Source organism: Chionomys nivalis, chromosome 23 (assembly GCF_950005125.1).
Source record: "Chionomys nivalis chromosome 23, mChiNiv1.1, whole genome shotgun sequence".
Taxonomy (NCBI): Eukaryota; Metazoa; Chordata; class Mammalia; order Rodentia; family Cricetidae; genus Chionomys; species Chionomys nivalis.
This window is the reverse complement of record NC_080108.1, coordinates 29,428,744-29,444,651: the sequence shown is the minus strand read 5'-3', so window position 1 is coordinate 29,444,651 and position 15,908 is coordinate 29,428,744. Positions and strand designations below refer to the sequence as shown.

Below are 15,908 nucleotides of genomic sequence, written 5' to 3'. Positions count from 1 at the left end.
TGAAAGGAATTTAAGTGGAGTTGCCTTGAACTGGGAGATAATGCTTTTCCCAGACATCATACGCTACCAAATATAAGTTCCAGTGTCAAATACAAGTTACCTCTTTTTGAGTTACTGATACAACTGTTTGCTTTTTTTTTCTGAGTGTTTTTAGAAACTGAACCCTCAGTAGCAGGCTGCTCAATAAGACGACTTCCCGGGGCTGGGGAGATGGCTCAGCAGGTGAAGACACTTGCTGCCAAGCCTGACGATTCTCACAAGTTGGCCTCCGCCCTCCACAGGTTTAAAAGCAACAGTCAACAAAAGGAAGAGAGAGAACTGAAGTGGGGAGAGGCTACTGGCTCTCAAAATACACTCTCATGGCTTCCTTCCTCCAGGAAGGCTGCGGCTCCTCATAACCTCCCTGGACAGTGCAACCCACTGGGGACAAGTACTCAAATGCCAAGCCTGTGAGGGACACTTCCCAATCAAGCCACCACAGTAAGGAAGCACACCCAAAGGTACTTAACGTGAGTCAGCCCACAGTAAGAGGCCGCCACACGCCCATCACAGGGCAAAACCAGAGTTCAGGGAACACTGGGAAATAGAGATGGCAATGTCAGAGATCAGGGCATGTGCTACACGATATTATCGTCATGAGTCTAAAGTATGGTCACCTACACAGCACCAACATGACAACACCACCAGCTGGCACACCAACGTGAATGGGAGAAATCTCACAAGGCCACACAGATCAATGAAGTAAAGCTACAGTCAACTAATGGCTGCTAGACAAGGCAGGGGGAGAATATGATTCAGTCTTCTCCAGGGACCAGTACCTGATAGGTTATCCAATCTCAAGTGGTCAGCCCTAAGCACACGTAAATAGGGGCAACACTAAATAGATGCAGTAGTGTGTGTGTGTGTGTGTGTGTGTGTGTGTGTGTGTGTGTGTGTGTGTGTGTGTGTGTGATAACAACTAAAGAAGGAGGAGTCATAACTGGAGTGGGGGTGGGGACAGTTGAAGAGGGGAGTGAAGTGATGTAAACACAGCAGCCATGTAAATAAGTTAATAAACAGTCCTTTGGGACTTAGTAGCTTGGTAGCTGTGTGTGGCTGCCTGCAGAAGACCTGTCCAAGATCAATACTGGGTCAATATTCTGCCATGGAATGGAAAAGGGCTCAAGAGCCCCCGTTCCTAAGGGAGGATCTATCGACAGCTGGAGAAGGAGTCAATGTTCCTCTTATAGCCCCACACCCAGAAGTTACGTATACATAGCACACACTGGAGTCTGTGGATTATTAAACTTTTAAAAAAAAGAAGGTAAGAATGGGAGGAGACAGGGAAAGGGCAAATCTGGAAGGAGTTAAGGGGAGGAACTGAGGGTGAAGAGGAACAGAGAACACAGTAGGAAATGATAGGGGAAAATCGGATTATTCATCTATTGCTAACAAGAATACAAAAGAGTCCAGTTATTATAAAAACAATCTGACAGTTTCTCATGGCATGCACTTGGAAAGACATTCTTGGGCATCATACCAAAGAATCAAAACTTGCTTCCACTCACCAAAAAAAAAAAAAAAAACCATTAATTTGTAACAACCAAAAATCACAAAGAACTTAAATGTCCTTCAATGACTGAATAAAGCACGAAACAGTATTCAGGAACAAAAAGGCGTCCACTCTTGACACAAACAGCCATCTAAGTAGACAAAGCAATGCACAGGAAGATCTGCACAAGTAAGACAGGACAGAAGTTGCACATTCAAGAGATGCGAGGGCCAGCCTGCAGGCCAGCAGAGCACAACCTTTGTCAGCAGGACCACACGCACCTAGGCGGCCACGCAGTCTACAGGAGAACATTACCTAAGTAGGAAGCACCCAGTGGGTCTCTTGCCGTCTGGAAGAGGACAGGTTCGTGGACAGAGGGCGTGGCTACGTCCACTGTCGTCCAGGCTACACTATGTGAGGACCCACAAGCCACTCGAGTGATCTTCTGGCCCTCCAGGCCCTGCACCAGGGTGGGCTTTCTGTTAACTGTGGTCGTGCCATTGCCCTGTTGGCCATGGTCATTGTCCCCCCAAGCATACACCTGTTAAAGGGGAAAAAAATTATATTTTTCAACTTTACATTATTTCTAAAAACACTTGAAAATGCATAAAACATGTCATGGTCCTTGAAAGAACTGCACTCTTAAAGATAAAATGTATTTCACAATATAACAAGAGAGCATGCGTACATTCAGTTCTGAGGGAAAAAAGTCAACCATGAAAATGCTTAACAACTATAAATGCTATTTAATATTATTCTAATTAATTCGCCCTTCTTTGGGTGGAAGACAGAGGATGTACTGCTTTGGCTAAGTACAGTAAATCCACTATACTATAAAGGGTAACGAAAAAGAAAAATACCATGCTCATTTTTCAAGTAATTTGCTCTTAGGTTTTACAGTTATAAAGCATAATTCACTTTGAACTAAACAATGTTAATTTTGTTTTCATAAACCAAATTTAAAATATGGCTCCATGGGCTAGTCATGGCATACTCTTCTTAAAACAACAAAATCAATAATATCTACGAAATCCTGTATTTCCAAAGTAAAGTATGTGTAGTCTCTATCATGTAAATACAGCCTCCGTTGTGTAGATATAGCCTCTATCATGTAAGTCCAGCCTCTCTTACGTAGATATAGCCTCTATCATGTAAGTCCAGCCTCTCTTACGTAGATATAGCCTGTATCATGTAAGTACAGCCTCTCTTACGTAGATATAGCCTGTATCATGTAAGTCCAGCCTCTCTTACGTAGATATAGCCTCTATCATGTAAGTCCAGCCTCTCTTATGTAGATATAGCCTGTATCATGTAAATACAGCCTCTCTTACGTAGATATAGCCTATATCATGTAAATACAGCCTCTCTTACGTAGATATAGCCTCTATCATGTAAGTCCAGCCTCTCTTACGTAGATATAGCCTGTATCATGTAAATACAGCCTCTCTTACGTAGATATAGCCTATATCATGTAAATACAGCCTCTCTTACGTAGATATAGCCTGTATCATGTAAGTACAGCCTCTCTTACGTAGGTATAGCCTATATCATGTAAATACAGCCTATGTTGCATAGGTACAGCCTCTATCATGTAAGTACAGTCTCTATTATGTAGCTATAGCCTCTACTGTGTAAGTACAGCCTCTATTATGTAGGTACAGCCTCTATCACGTAACTACAGTCTCTCTTATGTAGGTGTAGCCATCATATAAGCACAGCATCTATTATGTATCTATAGCCTCTATCATATAAGTACAGTCTCTATTATGTAGGTGTAGTCTCTATTATGTAAGCACAGTCTTTATCATGTAGCTACAGCCTCTATCATATAAGTACAGCCTCTATTATGTAGGTGTAGCCTCAAACATGTAAGTACAGCCTCTCTTATGTAGCTATTGCCTCTATCATAAGTACAGTCTCTATTATGTAGGTATAGCCTCTATCATCTAAGTACAGCCTCTCTTATATAGGTATAGCTTCTATCAAGCATCAGGTTCCCCCCCCCCCAAAGTAAAAGCTGCTAATAGCTTAGGGGTGGGAGTATTTTCAATAATTTTTATATTCTAGCATGGACTTCAAAATGTAAAGGATGGTTTGCCAAGATTCCCCCCCACAACCTGTGCTAACAGTTAAGCAATACACCAGTAAACAAGATGAACTCTGTTCCACCTTAACAGTTCTCCAATATTAGGTTGGCGCAAAACAGATTACAGTTTTGAAGCATGAATTTTAAATTACTGTAAATAGGTTCAAAGCAAGTATTTATTAATCAAAATGGAAACCATTACAGCCAAAAGACACATTTTTGCAAATGAAATGAGTAAGAAAATCACTAAAACTTGGTTTTGTCTAGTATCATTTCAATAGTATAAAATAAATGACAAGTATAAGTCATCATATATATATATATATACACACATATACATATATGTATATGTGTATGGAGAGAATGAGAGAGAAAGAGAGAGAGAATGAGAGAGAGAGAGAGAGAGAGAGAGAGAGAGAGAGAGGTAAAATGATGTATGATAGGGATCGTTGAGAGGCTCAGCATTAAGTCCTTGTGGACAAGACTGACAACCTGAGCTCAATCTCCAATCCTCACATGGTGAGAGAACCAACTCTAGAAAGTTGCCCTCTGACTTATACATGTGTGCACACAGATAGACAGACAGACATAAACACCCACAGATAAAATGATTATAAAAAAGTAAGAATTATGTATAATAAACATAATAAACTTATTTAGAATATAATTCAGTATCAAATGGCAAATTTCAACACAAAAACCGTGATTATTTTTGCACTAACCTAATATTAAACTCACCTAAGCATTTCAGGAGTCTAAGGGATATTTGTTGTTTTTATTTTCTTGGTGTGGCATGCTGAAAATGTGACCCAGGCTGGCCCACCAGAACTCACTATGTAACGTAGGCTGGCCTGCAACTAGCTATTCTCCGGCTCCAGACTTCCGAAGGCTGGGTGTTAGCGCGTCCTCCAGTCTGGACAAGACAAGCACTAAACCCGCCGAGCACTCCTAGAGCCCTTACCACAGGTCACTGAGCCTCACCTGTCCCGAGTCTGTGACCGCCAGGCAGTGCAGGGCTCCGACCGCCACATGCACGATCTTCTTCCCTCTCAGTCCCTCCACCACTTGTGGCTTCCGCACGTGCACATCTGAGCCGTGGCCCAGTCTGAAGTAGTCCCCTTTGCCCCTGGGGACAAAGCAGCAGTTCCGGATCACTACATGGTTACAGTCTGGCAATGCTACAGGAACACTTTCACGACCACACCTTCTAGAGTGGAGTGATAACATCACACAGAATATATACCACATCCAAATTAGCGCAGACTAACTTGGCGGGGAAGACCTCTCGTGCTGTCATGTGTCACATAAGAACTCAGTTACTATGGATTATAAAGAGACGGAATAGAGCACACCGCCAACCCCCCTCCCAAGCGCTATCTGGAATGTCTTTTCAACTTGATAATTGCCTGACATGACATAAGGAAGTTAGAAGTCTGTTTCGTTGTCTTATTTCATGTAGCTTCCAGTATAATGTAATTCACAATTTTTTTAAAGCTATATAAACCTCACACAAACTAGGTGAAATTATCTATAGATTTCTTTACAAAATGAACTGTAAGATCTTCCTTTTTCATAATTTTATCAGTAATCTCAATTCAACATAGATTTTTTTTTTTTCACAAAAAGATGCCAAATGAGTAAGAAAGTAACAGTTTTACAAGCAGCCGAGGCTGGGCACAGGGCAAAGCCAGGGCTCTCCAAACAGTCTGCCTTTGGCAATGACACTGAGGAAGCTTACATACCACGTCCACACCACTCCTGACTTGGTGAGTGCCAAGGAAAACTGAGCTCCGCACTCAATCTGGCACACACCCTGGCCATTTAGTCTCTCGATGTTCTGGGGAATGTTACAGCCTTCACTTCCCCCTCGGCCCAATTTTCCAAAATCACCATCACCCCAGGAAAACACCAAACCTAGGTTTAAAAAGCAAACACCTCAGGTAAATTCTTAGTATTTACATCCCTACCCAGAGGACACTCAGCATCTCAACCAGCTCCTACCTTCATCAGTGAGAGCCAGTGTCTGTGCATCTCGGCTTCCACACGCAACCTGGATTACTCTGTGACCAAGAAGGACTTTCACCTACTCGATTACAAACGTAAAAACAGAATGAAGCACGGGAACTGGGAAAGCAATGGGAATTTTTCCACAGACTGAAAGTCAGTATATTGTTCGTGTCTTTAAAAACCCAGACTTGAGGCTTATCTTCACTTGAAAAAACAAAGTGAAAAAGCTTTTATAAGCAATGAAAATGTGTATAATCACCATTTTGGGCTTCAGCTGTGTGGTATTATCACCGTGTCCCAAGCGGCCATACTCGCCCAGGCCCCAGGTGTACAGCTCCCCACTGGACGTCAGGGCTGCACTGTGAGAACTGCCGCAGGCTATGTCCCTGATGCGCTTGGTTTTCAGGGCCTCGATCAGCCTTGGCTTGTCACAGTTCCTAGGGCAAGAGTAAAGTACACTTTTTACCAAGCTTCTTTTCAGAGACGGCCCATCTTTGATCAACAAAAAATATACGACACCCTAATTGTCAAACCTTAAAAAAGTGGATCAAACTACAGTGTATCCATCTACGGTTTTTAATAATAATATTTATATCAATAAATAACTTCTATCAATAATTTTCTGTAAACAACTGTGAAAATACCCTATTATTACTAGCTAACAGCTTCTTAGGAATGAGCAAGATTGAGGAAGAGTCTTACATTCTACTGAAGTGTCCAAGTTTCCCATCATCACCTTCACCCCACGAGAACACTTTCCCATCCACTGTTAAGGCTGTAGCGTGCCGGCCACCTGCAACATACACAGGGGAAGGTTGTCAACACGTAATGTATAAAGAGTTCACCGTGTGCTACCTAATCTGCCTGGCATATGGCGGCATGTGCTCGATGTGTATGTGTTAGCTAAATAAATAACAGAACCATCACCTCAGTTATCATAGAAAGCTTTCTGAGTGACATATATGTAAAATAAATGAACTTTTAGTATACTAAAAATTGTTAAAAATATTTAACCTGAAAAGAAGCAAAATAATAATGACTGTTCATGTAAAGTCCATTACTTTAAATATATAAAAAGTCCAAACTAAGATAAGGAGTGAAGACAGGACAACATCATTAAGCAGACTGTCAAACACCTTGACAAGAGCTCCACCACATGTCCCGGCAGCGGACTATCTGAACAAGCCCCACTGCGGCAGCTAAGACACTGTACCCGCTCTTCTGAAAGCACATCAGCTACGCTGTTCCCTGACACTCTCCCAGCCCAGCGCTCTGCCTCACGTTACAGGCGTGAGCTCTGGCTGCATAGTCAGGGAAGGATCTACAAACCACTGAGCTCCAAGGCAGAGCAGACGGGGCTCCCGGCAGCAGGGACTCAGCAACAGACAACTCCATATACTATCAGGGGCAACAACAAGTCCAGCTCTAGAGAAGGGCTGCACAGGCTAGAGTATTACAGCCACCTTCCCCAGCAACAGGCCAGAAGGGCCAGTGCTCTTCACAGGCAGATGCCTTACAGATGGGCGCAGACCCTACCAGGAGCTTAACAGGGGAGAAGAGTAAGTCCTTGTTTCGCACATAGGTCCTCTGGAATCCTAACCAGTACAAGTGTGAATTGAGTTTAGTATCCAGAGTCGGCTCTATCCCTCGGGACCTGGCACGGTGTTCAGAACATTTCAGTAATGCCAAAGCGGAAGCTGAGGGGCAGCAGTGAACTTGCTTGAAAACCACTTTTCTCACACTGAGAATTCATTGGTGCTCTGGGGAATCTCATGGGAGCCACTGAGTTTTCATAGTAAGATACCCTATTTAAGTGACAGAACTTTACAGTTTCATAGCTAAAAAGTGCAGGGTCTGACAGACACAAGCGCTCCAGGACTGAGCACAAATCCTCTGAGAGGTACAACACACACCTGAAATGCCAACAATGATGGCTTCCAAAAAGCTTTATTAAGTACTAATAACTAATCTTAGATTGAGTCACATCATCCACCTCTTTCTTCAGACTAGTTAACCAAAACTTAAAAAAGAACACAAGGATACTTCAGAGAGTTCCTGAAGGGCTTGAAACACTTGCAAAGCAAGAGGCACATCAGGCCCCTGTGCACTGGTGCTGGGCTCATACCTGAGTGGACCGCTACCTTTTTGACCACGTAGCTGCTGAGGGCTGTGATCTGCCGAGGAATAGGGACCGTCCCGCTGGACATACCCAGCCCCAGCCGGCCGTTGGTGGCTTCTCCACAGGAGTACACCTTCCCTTCCACAGTCACTGCAAGGAGCAGTCAGAAGTCTCAGCTCTCACAACATAAAGGCCACACTGTTTAATGTGTGTTCAACATAATTTACCAATACTAAAATCATCATACCTGCAAACAAACTCTTAGATCCACCAGCCACCTGAACCACATTCAGAGCGGACAGAGTCTCAGAGAATGAAGGAACCTTGATCTGGAAGGATTTTTTTAAAGCAAAGGAAGAAAAAGAGAATGTTTATACTTTTTCACCCCTAAGTGATCTTAACAGATGATATACAGAATTGCTGTCAGTCTGTGATTACCTTAACCACAAGAGTCCTTAGCTCTTAGAAGTACAAACTAAAGTGTTTTAGAGATGAAAGAATACAATTAGATTTACTTATAGTGGGTCTGCAGTACAGAAACACAATTAGATCAGGGGCTGGTGAGAAGACTCAGTCAAGGGTTCGCCATGCAAGGATGAGGATTTGAGTCCAATCCAGAGTTCAATAAAAGAACCAAGTGTGGTGTGATGCGGAATGTCCTTCTGTATGCTGCGAATATATGTTGCCTTTATTGGTTGATGAATAAAGCTGCTTTGGCCTATGGCAGGGAAGAATACAGATAGACGGGAAAGCCAAACTGAATAGGCGGGAAGGCGGAGTCTGGGCAATGTCAGGAGCTGCTGGAGGAGTAAGATGCCAGAGCATTACCAGTAAGCCATGGGGCACGTGGAGATACACAGATCAATGGAAATGGTTAATTTAAATGTAAGAGCTAGCTAGTAAAAGCCTAAGCCATTGGTCGAACTTTTATAATTAATATTAAGCCTCGAACTGGCAGGCAGGAGAGAAACCTCCAGCTGTGGTGCTGTCAGTGCTTATGCTCTCAATGCTGGAGAAGAAAGGCAGCTGTCCTGTGCTTACTCACTGTTGCGAAAGAAAGGTGGCTAGATCCTTTGGAGTTTGCTGGTCAGCCAACCCAGCCTAAGCAATGAGTTTGGGACTAATGAAAGCATATGGTGCCTAAGGAACTGCCATATGCATGAAAACATACAAAGAGCAGCCAGTTGTGGACAACACTTGGAGTCTGAAATGAGGACAAGAGAAGTCACAACTCTAAACCTGTCTACCTTGGTACCTGTGAACATTTTTGTACTGAAAGGTCTAAGAAGAAATAAGCATGCCGTGACCTGAGGACAACATGCCCCACCAGTTCATGTGTTTGAACATTTACTCTCCAGTCGTGGTCTATTCTGGAGAACTGGAGACTCTACAACAAGGGGGAGTTAGGTGGAAGAAATGAGATACTTGGGGGTTGGCCTGGAGGGTTACAGCACCACAGACTACTTGTAGTCTTCTCTGTTTCCTGATCTGCTCAGATGCAGTAAGTAAGCTGATGCCACTATGACAGATTGTGTTCCTCTCGAATTGTGGACCGAAGCACACCTGTCTTCATGGGAATGCTTCTTTGAGGTGTTCTGTCACAGCCTTGCTCACTCTGACTGTGACTCACATACATAAGAAACTGTGCTAACTGGGCATGGTGTGGCACAGCCTTTATCTCAAAGTCTGGTAAGCAGAGGCAGATGAAGATCTCTGTGAGTATAGGGCAGCCCAGACTGCAGGCTTAGTGCCAGGTCATCCAGGGATATAAAGTGAGCCCTGTGGAAGGAAGGAAGGAAGGAAGGAGGGAGGGAGGGAGGGAGGGAGGGAGGGAGGGAGGGAGGGAGGGAGGAAGGAAGGAAGGAAGGAAGGAAGGAAGGAAGGAAGGAAGGAAGGAAGGAAGGAAGGAAATTACATGTTTCTGCTTTTCACTGTGATAGATGTGGTTAAAATTAAAAATCCTGCCTAAGAAACCCTGTATTATTATATGGTGATTTGTTTTGCATTATGAATGGACTGGACTATAACCTGAAAGTGTGAGGTAAAAAAGGCTCTGGTCCAGATAAGACCTATACCTAACCATCAACATACCTATACCTATACCTGACCTATACCTAACCATCAATATACCTATACCTGACCTATACCTAACCATCAATATACCTATACCTGACCTATACCTAACCATGAATATACCTATACCTATACCTAACCACTGCAAAATGGGGATCTGTGACCTCAGGACATAAATGACATCTAAGGCTGCCTAAATAACAATATAAATTAGTTCAAGTAAGTGAGTTCCAGCAGTCTCTGCTTCCTAGTAATACCGGTGACAGAGGCACATGACTGATGTTGTCACCACAGAGACTAAAAAGAACAGATCTCATCAGGTGAAGTTGTCCCCCAATACTAAAAATTAGAGTAAGTTGGGTTTTTTGGACCTCATCAAACAAGATACAATGTACAATTAATTCAGTCCTAATTCAGATGCATTATTTGTTAGAGTTACTCTATTTTTTTATTTGGAAAATGTCACCTTTTTTGTGAGTAAGCACTTCAAAAATTAGCCTTTAACTCAATTATTTGTGAAATCAAATATAAGCATAGAAGCAAATGTTTGGTTTTTCAAGACACAGAAAACCTTTGGAGCCTGTCCTGGAACTCGCTCTGTAGACCAGGCTGGTCTGGAACTCACGGAGATTCACCTGCCTCCACCTCCTGAGTGCTGGGATTAAAGGCGTGTAGCACCACTGCCCAGCAGTCTCAGGATTAATCAACAGTGAAAGGAAGGACTGGGTGGAGAGGAGTGAGGGGAAACCATGATCAGGATGTAAAAATGAATGAATGAATGAATGAATGATAAGTGAATGAATGAATAAATGAATGAATGATAAGTGAATGAATGAATGGGTAAAAGGGGGAAGAAGGGGAAACCATGATCAGGATACAAAAATGAATGAGTGAGGGCTGGAGAGATGGCTCAGTGGTTAAGAGCGCTGCTTGCTCTTCCAAAGGTCCTGAGTTCAATTCCCAGCAACCACGTGGTGGCTTACAACCATCTGTAGTGAGATCTGGTGCCCTCTTCTGGCCTGCGGGCATACATGCAGAATACTAAGAATACTGTATACATAATAAATAAATAATTCGTTTTAAAAAAAAATGAGTGTGTCAATGAGTGGAGGGGGGAGGGAGGCCTCTACCCACAGCCACTCCACAATGACAAGTGTGCATAGATCTACCGTCTCATTTCTCTGTGCTCACAAAGCATTCTCTCCATACAACTGTATATAAAGGAGAGAAGCAGCTCACAGTCTGAACTCAGAACCCACATCTAGAAAGAGGGTTAAAGAGCCTGCCTAGCTGAGCCTCAGGCAAAAGCCGCAAGCACTGCCATCAGGCACAGGGGATGGGGTAGGTACCTTAGAGCCTTTGAGCCCACCCAGCTGGTCCTTGTCATTCAGGCCCCACACAAACACTTTGGTTCTTATTGTAGCTGTTGACTCCAACCCAGCAGTCTTCTTTCTAATGAGACTAGACAGGAAACAAAGGTAGAAACAAAGCATTTAAAACATAAAGAGCTCCTCCAAGTAAGGAGTCCATCTCAAAGACTTGCTTTAGCACATGAAACCACCAGTCTGTATACAAGCAAGTGCTCCAGAGCTGTGGCACTGATGACAAGAGCATGTGTTGAGCAGCAGTACAGACGGAGCTGCTCTCTGTCTCCTTACATCACTGAAAGTCACTTACAGCAAAATGCGTTTGGTCACCTGAGTTTCGTCCACCGCCTATGGAAGGCTCTGGCCCTACTAGGAAGCCAGCACGGCAGGAGCAGTGTTGGAGACACTGAAATGTGTTTTGCACGTTTGTCTGAATAATCCCACACGCACTAACCCATCTACAAAAGCTCAACTGTGAGGAAAGTGATCAGCAGCAATGTTTCTGTCAGGACTCCAAAGGAAGCCTAAAGTAGTCCTTGTTACACACGTCATGGAATTAACACATAATGGAAGAATCTTCGTCACCCCTGACACACCCTGTTTCATAACACTGAGCTTTCCTGTCGGGGCAATGTTCCACTGCAGTCCCACACAACCCCTTTCTTCCCAGCTCCAACACCACGCTGATGCAGGGGAGTCTGTCCAGTGTCACCGTCCACCGCAGGACGGATCCACAGAAGCTGCTGCACACACACGTACAGAATGACAGCACAGCAGCAGGCATCCCCACCTACAGAGTCAGGTAACAAGAAGTCCTAGGATTGCACAAGAATTATACACAAGAGCCTCGAGACAGCCCAGAGTCAGCAGTGTAACAACGTCCATGTCCTTAATGCCACCCAGCTGTAAGCTTAAAACTGCAGAAGTGGAAAATCAGGCTTAGTGTATTTTACCATAATAAAGAAAAGCTAAAACATTTAAGTTAACAGTAAAATAGCTAGCAATAGAATGTGCCGTACCGTGTCTACCGAAAATCATGATCTAGCACAGAAAACAAAAGGAAGCTACAGGGATTTAAACCAAAACAGGAATAGAACGTTTCAGATTAAAAACAAAAGTAAGCTTTTTTCCCCAATCTTCTCTCTAATGGTCATTTTTTTTTTGAAATGTGCATTTTTTATGTTTTATTTTCTTGCAAGATAATTATTTTTTGACAACTCGACTAAGCATCCTAGTAGGCACGATTCACAATCCGGGGATGGGACAGAAGGCAGCCAGTCCCAGAGGAAGAAGCTCTCACCTCCCAGCGCTGCCTTTGTCATCCTCCTCCTCCTCGTTATCTGAAGCCAGAAAAGGAACCGCTGCCAAATCCTCCTCCTCAGCCCGGATGCGTCCCAGCAGGATGAGACCGTGAATTTTGCAATCGATCCCTGAGCTCCTGCACTGCTTTATTGCGATCTCAATGTACCTGTGATACTGGATGAGAAAATGACAAGTTACAGACGCCTCAGACTCAGAAGACAGACACTGACATTGACATTCTGGGAAGATTGTAGGTTACAAAATACATCTGTGATTTCACCAGTCTGGGTAGAAGAAAGCCAAGATAAAAGGAGAAATCAAAGAATAAAATGGAGAAATAACATAAAGAACTACAGAAAACAGGAAGAAGACAGAGTGGGATTTCATTTCCTGCCCACAAAGAAGCCAGTTAGTTCATCTGACCACACCAAGGAGCATGGTCAGGGCTGAATCTTGCCAACAAGTGCCCTGAAGGGACTCCTAGCTCCCAGGGAAAGCATGAGAGCTGCCAGGACAGACAAGTGGGAGCTGCTGGAAATTCAAACTGGAGTCAGAACATCAAGCTAACTAGACCTCGGGAAATTACACCCTAGAAAGAGGTGGAAGAACCTGAAACTGAACGCTTCCAACACTTAAAATCCTCCTTCCCCACCACTGCCTGGAGAAGTAACAGGTAATCTCACAGCCAGGCAGTGGAGAAGTATAAAGAATGCCAGAGACTGAGCCAAATCTGTGCCTGACCGGAAAAGAAGAGTAGGGATTGTGGAGTTGAGAAATCACACACAACAAGTGAATCAGACCCAGGGAAGGGGCTGTAAAACCCGGAACATGGCACAGCATCCAGTCGGAAGCACCAAATGCCAAGCTAGACGGTGTAGAGGGGCAGAAGCACAGGCGCGGGTACAAAGCTAAGATCTGTGACAGCCCCAGCCAGGTCACAGCAAGGAGGAGGTACAGGGGCTCCATGGAGTTGGTGGCAGACCCTGATGCACACAACAAAGGGACAGACTCTCCCCTCCCAGGGTCCAGAAGCACTCCTGAGAACACAGTACCTCTTCTCTTTTATCCAGTATGGCTTTTTATCAGTAATCTTTTGATTTTAGCAACCTATTTTATACACATACATCTTTTTTCATTTTAAGAATTTAATTCTTCCATATTCATACTTTTGTACCTTAAGTATTCGATTAATATGCTGTGGTTTATATCATGTTGGAAAAGGCTCTTAGATCCATGTCTCATTTCTCTAAATCTAATATACATTGTTTTCTACCGCTTTTTTTAAACCTCTAACCCACATACTTTCCTTCTTACTCTATTTTTCTCCACAGTTCCTTCACTGACTACTTAAAATACTGATACTCTTAATCCCTGTGAGTTTGCAACATTTCCCCCAACCAGGAGGCTAGTGTCCCTGTCTCCAAATCTTATAGGGACAAGTAAGGGACACAGAACTCACTCCTGCAGCTAATACTAGTACTACTGTCCAAACATCAGAAATGTTACTGCAGCCAGTTTCCCCCTGAATATAAACCCAAGTGAAGACAACCCACATGGCTGAATTCATATGAAATAAAAGTGAGAAAACTATCAACCCAAACCCAAACCCACACACACAATGGATGGATGGATGGATGGATGGATGGATGGATGGATGGATGGATGGATGGATGGATAGATAGATAGAAGATAGACAGACAGATAGATGATAGGATAGATGTGATAAAGCACAGAGGGTCACTATATGCTAATAAAGAGAACAATTCAAGAGGACACAATTATTTAATTTTTTAAGTAAAAATTTATAGGTAAGTATTTAATACCCAGAATCTTCGGGCTCCAAATTCTATAAAATACTGAGAAAGTGGATTTAACAGGTATCCTGCCATTCTCTAAAAATTGATGTTACAGGCAGACAGAGAGCAGAAATAATCCCTGAATGCGATGGTAAAAACCCACCCCACAGTGACCCTTAGAAAACACACAAATACTTTAAGACTAAACAATACATTTTAAATGAATAGTGACTCACTGAAGAAATGGGGAAGGAAATTTTCAAGCTCCTACAACAAGGGTACAATGTTCCATTACCCATGGGATAACCTGAAAAAGAAATTACTAAAACAGGCACCAATAAAACCCACAAGATCATTAGAGAATACTTTGAAAATGTGTGTTCCAAGTTTGGAAATCAAGAGATAAAATTTCTAAGTGCATATGACCTACAGGAATTAAATCTACAGGATGTTAACAATATAAACAAATTCATAACTTTAAAAGAGTGGAAGCAGTACATAAGTAACCCTTCACAATGAAAAGCCCAGAACTGGATGAGTTTACTGATGAATAATAGCAAATATTTAAAGGAAATCTGACACCCATCAGCATTTATGAACATTTCACAAAACAAAAGGGGAAGGTACAGTATCAATTTTATCTTACTAAATCACTATCACCTTGATATCAAACCAAAGGAACCATGATTAATTTCTTTATCAACAGATATAAAAAACACCTTTGTAAACTGGAGTCTAAATCACATTAATAAGATTATATGCCTTGATCAAAGTGGTTTCCTTCCAGAGATAAAAGGTTGGTTCAATATATGCAAATCAATCAACATAATATAACATATTAATAGACTTAAGGACAGAAACCACATCGTCATCTCAATAAATACAGAGAAGGCAATTTACAGAGTTGAACTAAAGATAAAAGTTCCTGAAGAAATTAGGAATAAATGGAACAGACCCCAATATAGTAATATTGGCTATTTAGATACGGCAAACTTAGAGTCAACACCATACTAAATGGAGAAAACTGACATCTCCTCTACAATTGGAACAAGACAAGAGAACCTGCTTCCTCCATTCTTATAAAATATGGTGTTCATCATCTCAGCTATAGCAACAAGAAAGAAATAAAAAGGGATTAAAAACGAAATATTAATGTGCAGATGGCAAGACTATACTTAACACACAGTGAGTCTAATAGGAAACTAGAAGACCTGGTAAATGCAGTATACAAAATGATAACACAAATAGTAATAGCTTTTATTTATACAGCAATAGTAAACTTGCTGAGAAAGGAACTCAAAAGAAAAAATCCTGTATACCATATTTTCTTAAAAGAGGGAGAGAAAGAATCTAGGAATAAACTCTCAGCAGAAGGTAAGTATAAAAACACTGAAGACAACACTAGGTGACTAAAACACGCCCAGGCTCCTGTCTTGGCAGAGCTAATGTCATAAAGACAGCTCTGTCACCAAGAATAATTAACAGGTTCAATATAAGCTTTTTCAAAACTGCAATGATGTATTAACTGAAGTAGAAATAAATCTTAAACTCATATGGAAATATAAAAACAAAGTGGGTAGCCAAAGTAATTCTGTGCAGAAAGAACACTGCCAGATGCATCATAATA

General features: G+C 42.4%; 1 protein-coding gene across 1 annotated transcript in view; it reads right to left on the bottom strand.

The window, feature by feature from the left end:
• The window catches only part of Herc2 (HECT and RLD domain containing E3 ubiquitin protein ligase 2), a 165,121-nt gene that overhangs the window by 43,108 nt on the left and 106,105 nt on the right, over positions 1-15,908 (bottom strand). Inside the window, exons 56-65 of the mRNA XM_057756050.1 lie at positions 12,484-12,659; positions 11,166-11,277; positions 7,991-8,072; positions 7,750-7,893; positions 6,327-6,417; positions 5,884-6,061; positions 5,619-5,700; positions 5,360-5,531; positions 4,599-4,743; positions 1,847-2,072 (exon numbers count right to left, since the gene is read on the bottom strand). Coding sequence (XP_057612033.1) covers positions 1,847-2,072; positions 4,599-4,743; positions 5,360-5,531; positions 5,619-5,700; positions 5,884-6,061; positions 6,327-6,417; positions 7,750-7,893; positions 7,991-8,072; positions 11,166-11,277; positions 12,484-12,659 — 1,408 coding nt within the window. The remainder of the gene's footprint in view (positions 1-1,846; positions 2,073-4,598; positions 4,744-5,359; positions 5,532-5,618; positions 5,701-5,883; positions 6,062-6,326; positions 6,418-7,749; positions 7,894-7,990; positions 8,073-11,165; positions 11,278-12,483; positions 12,660-15,908) is intronic.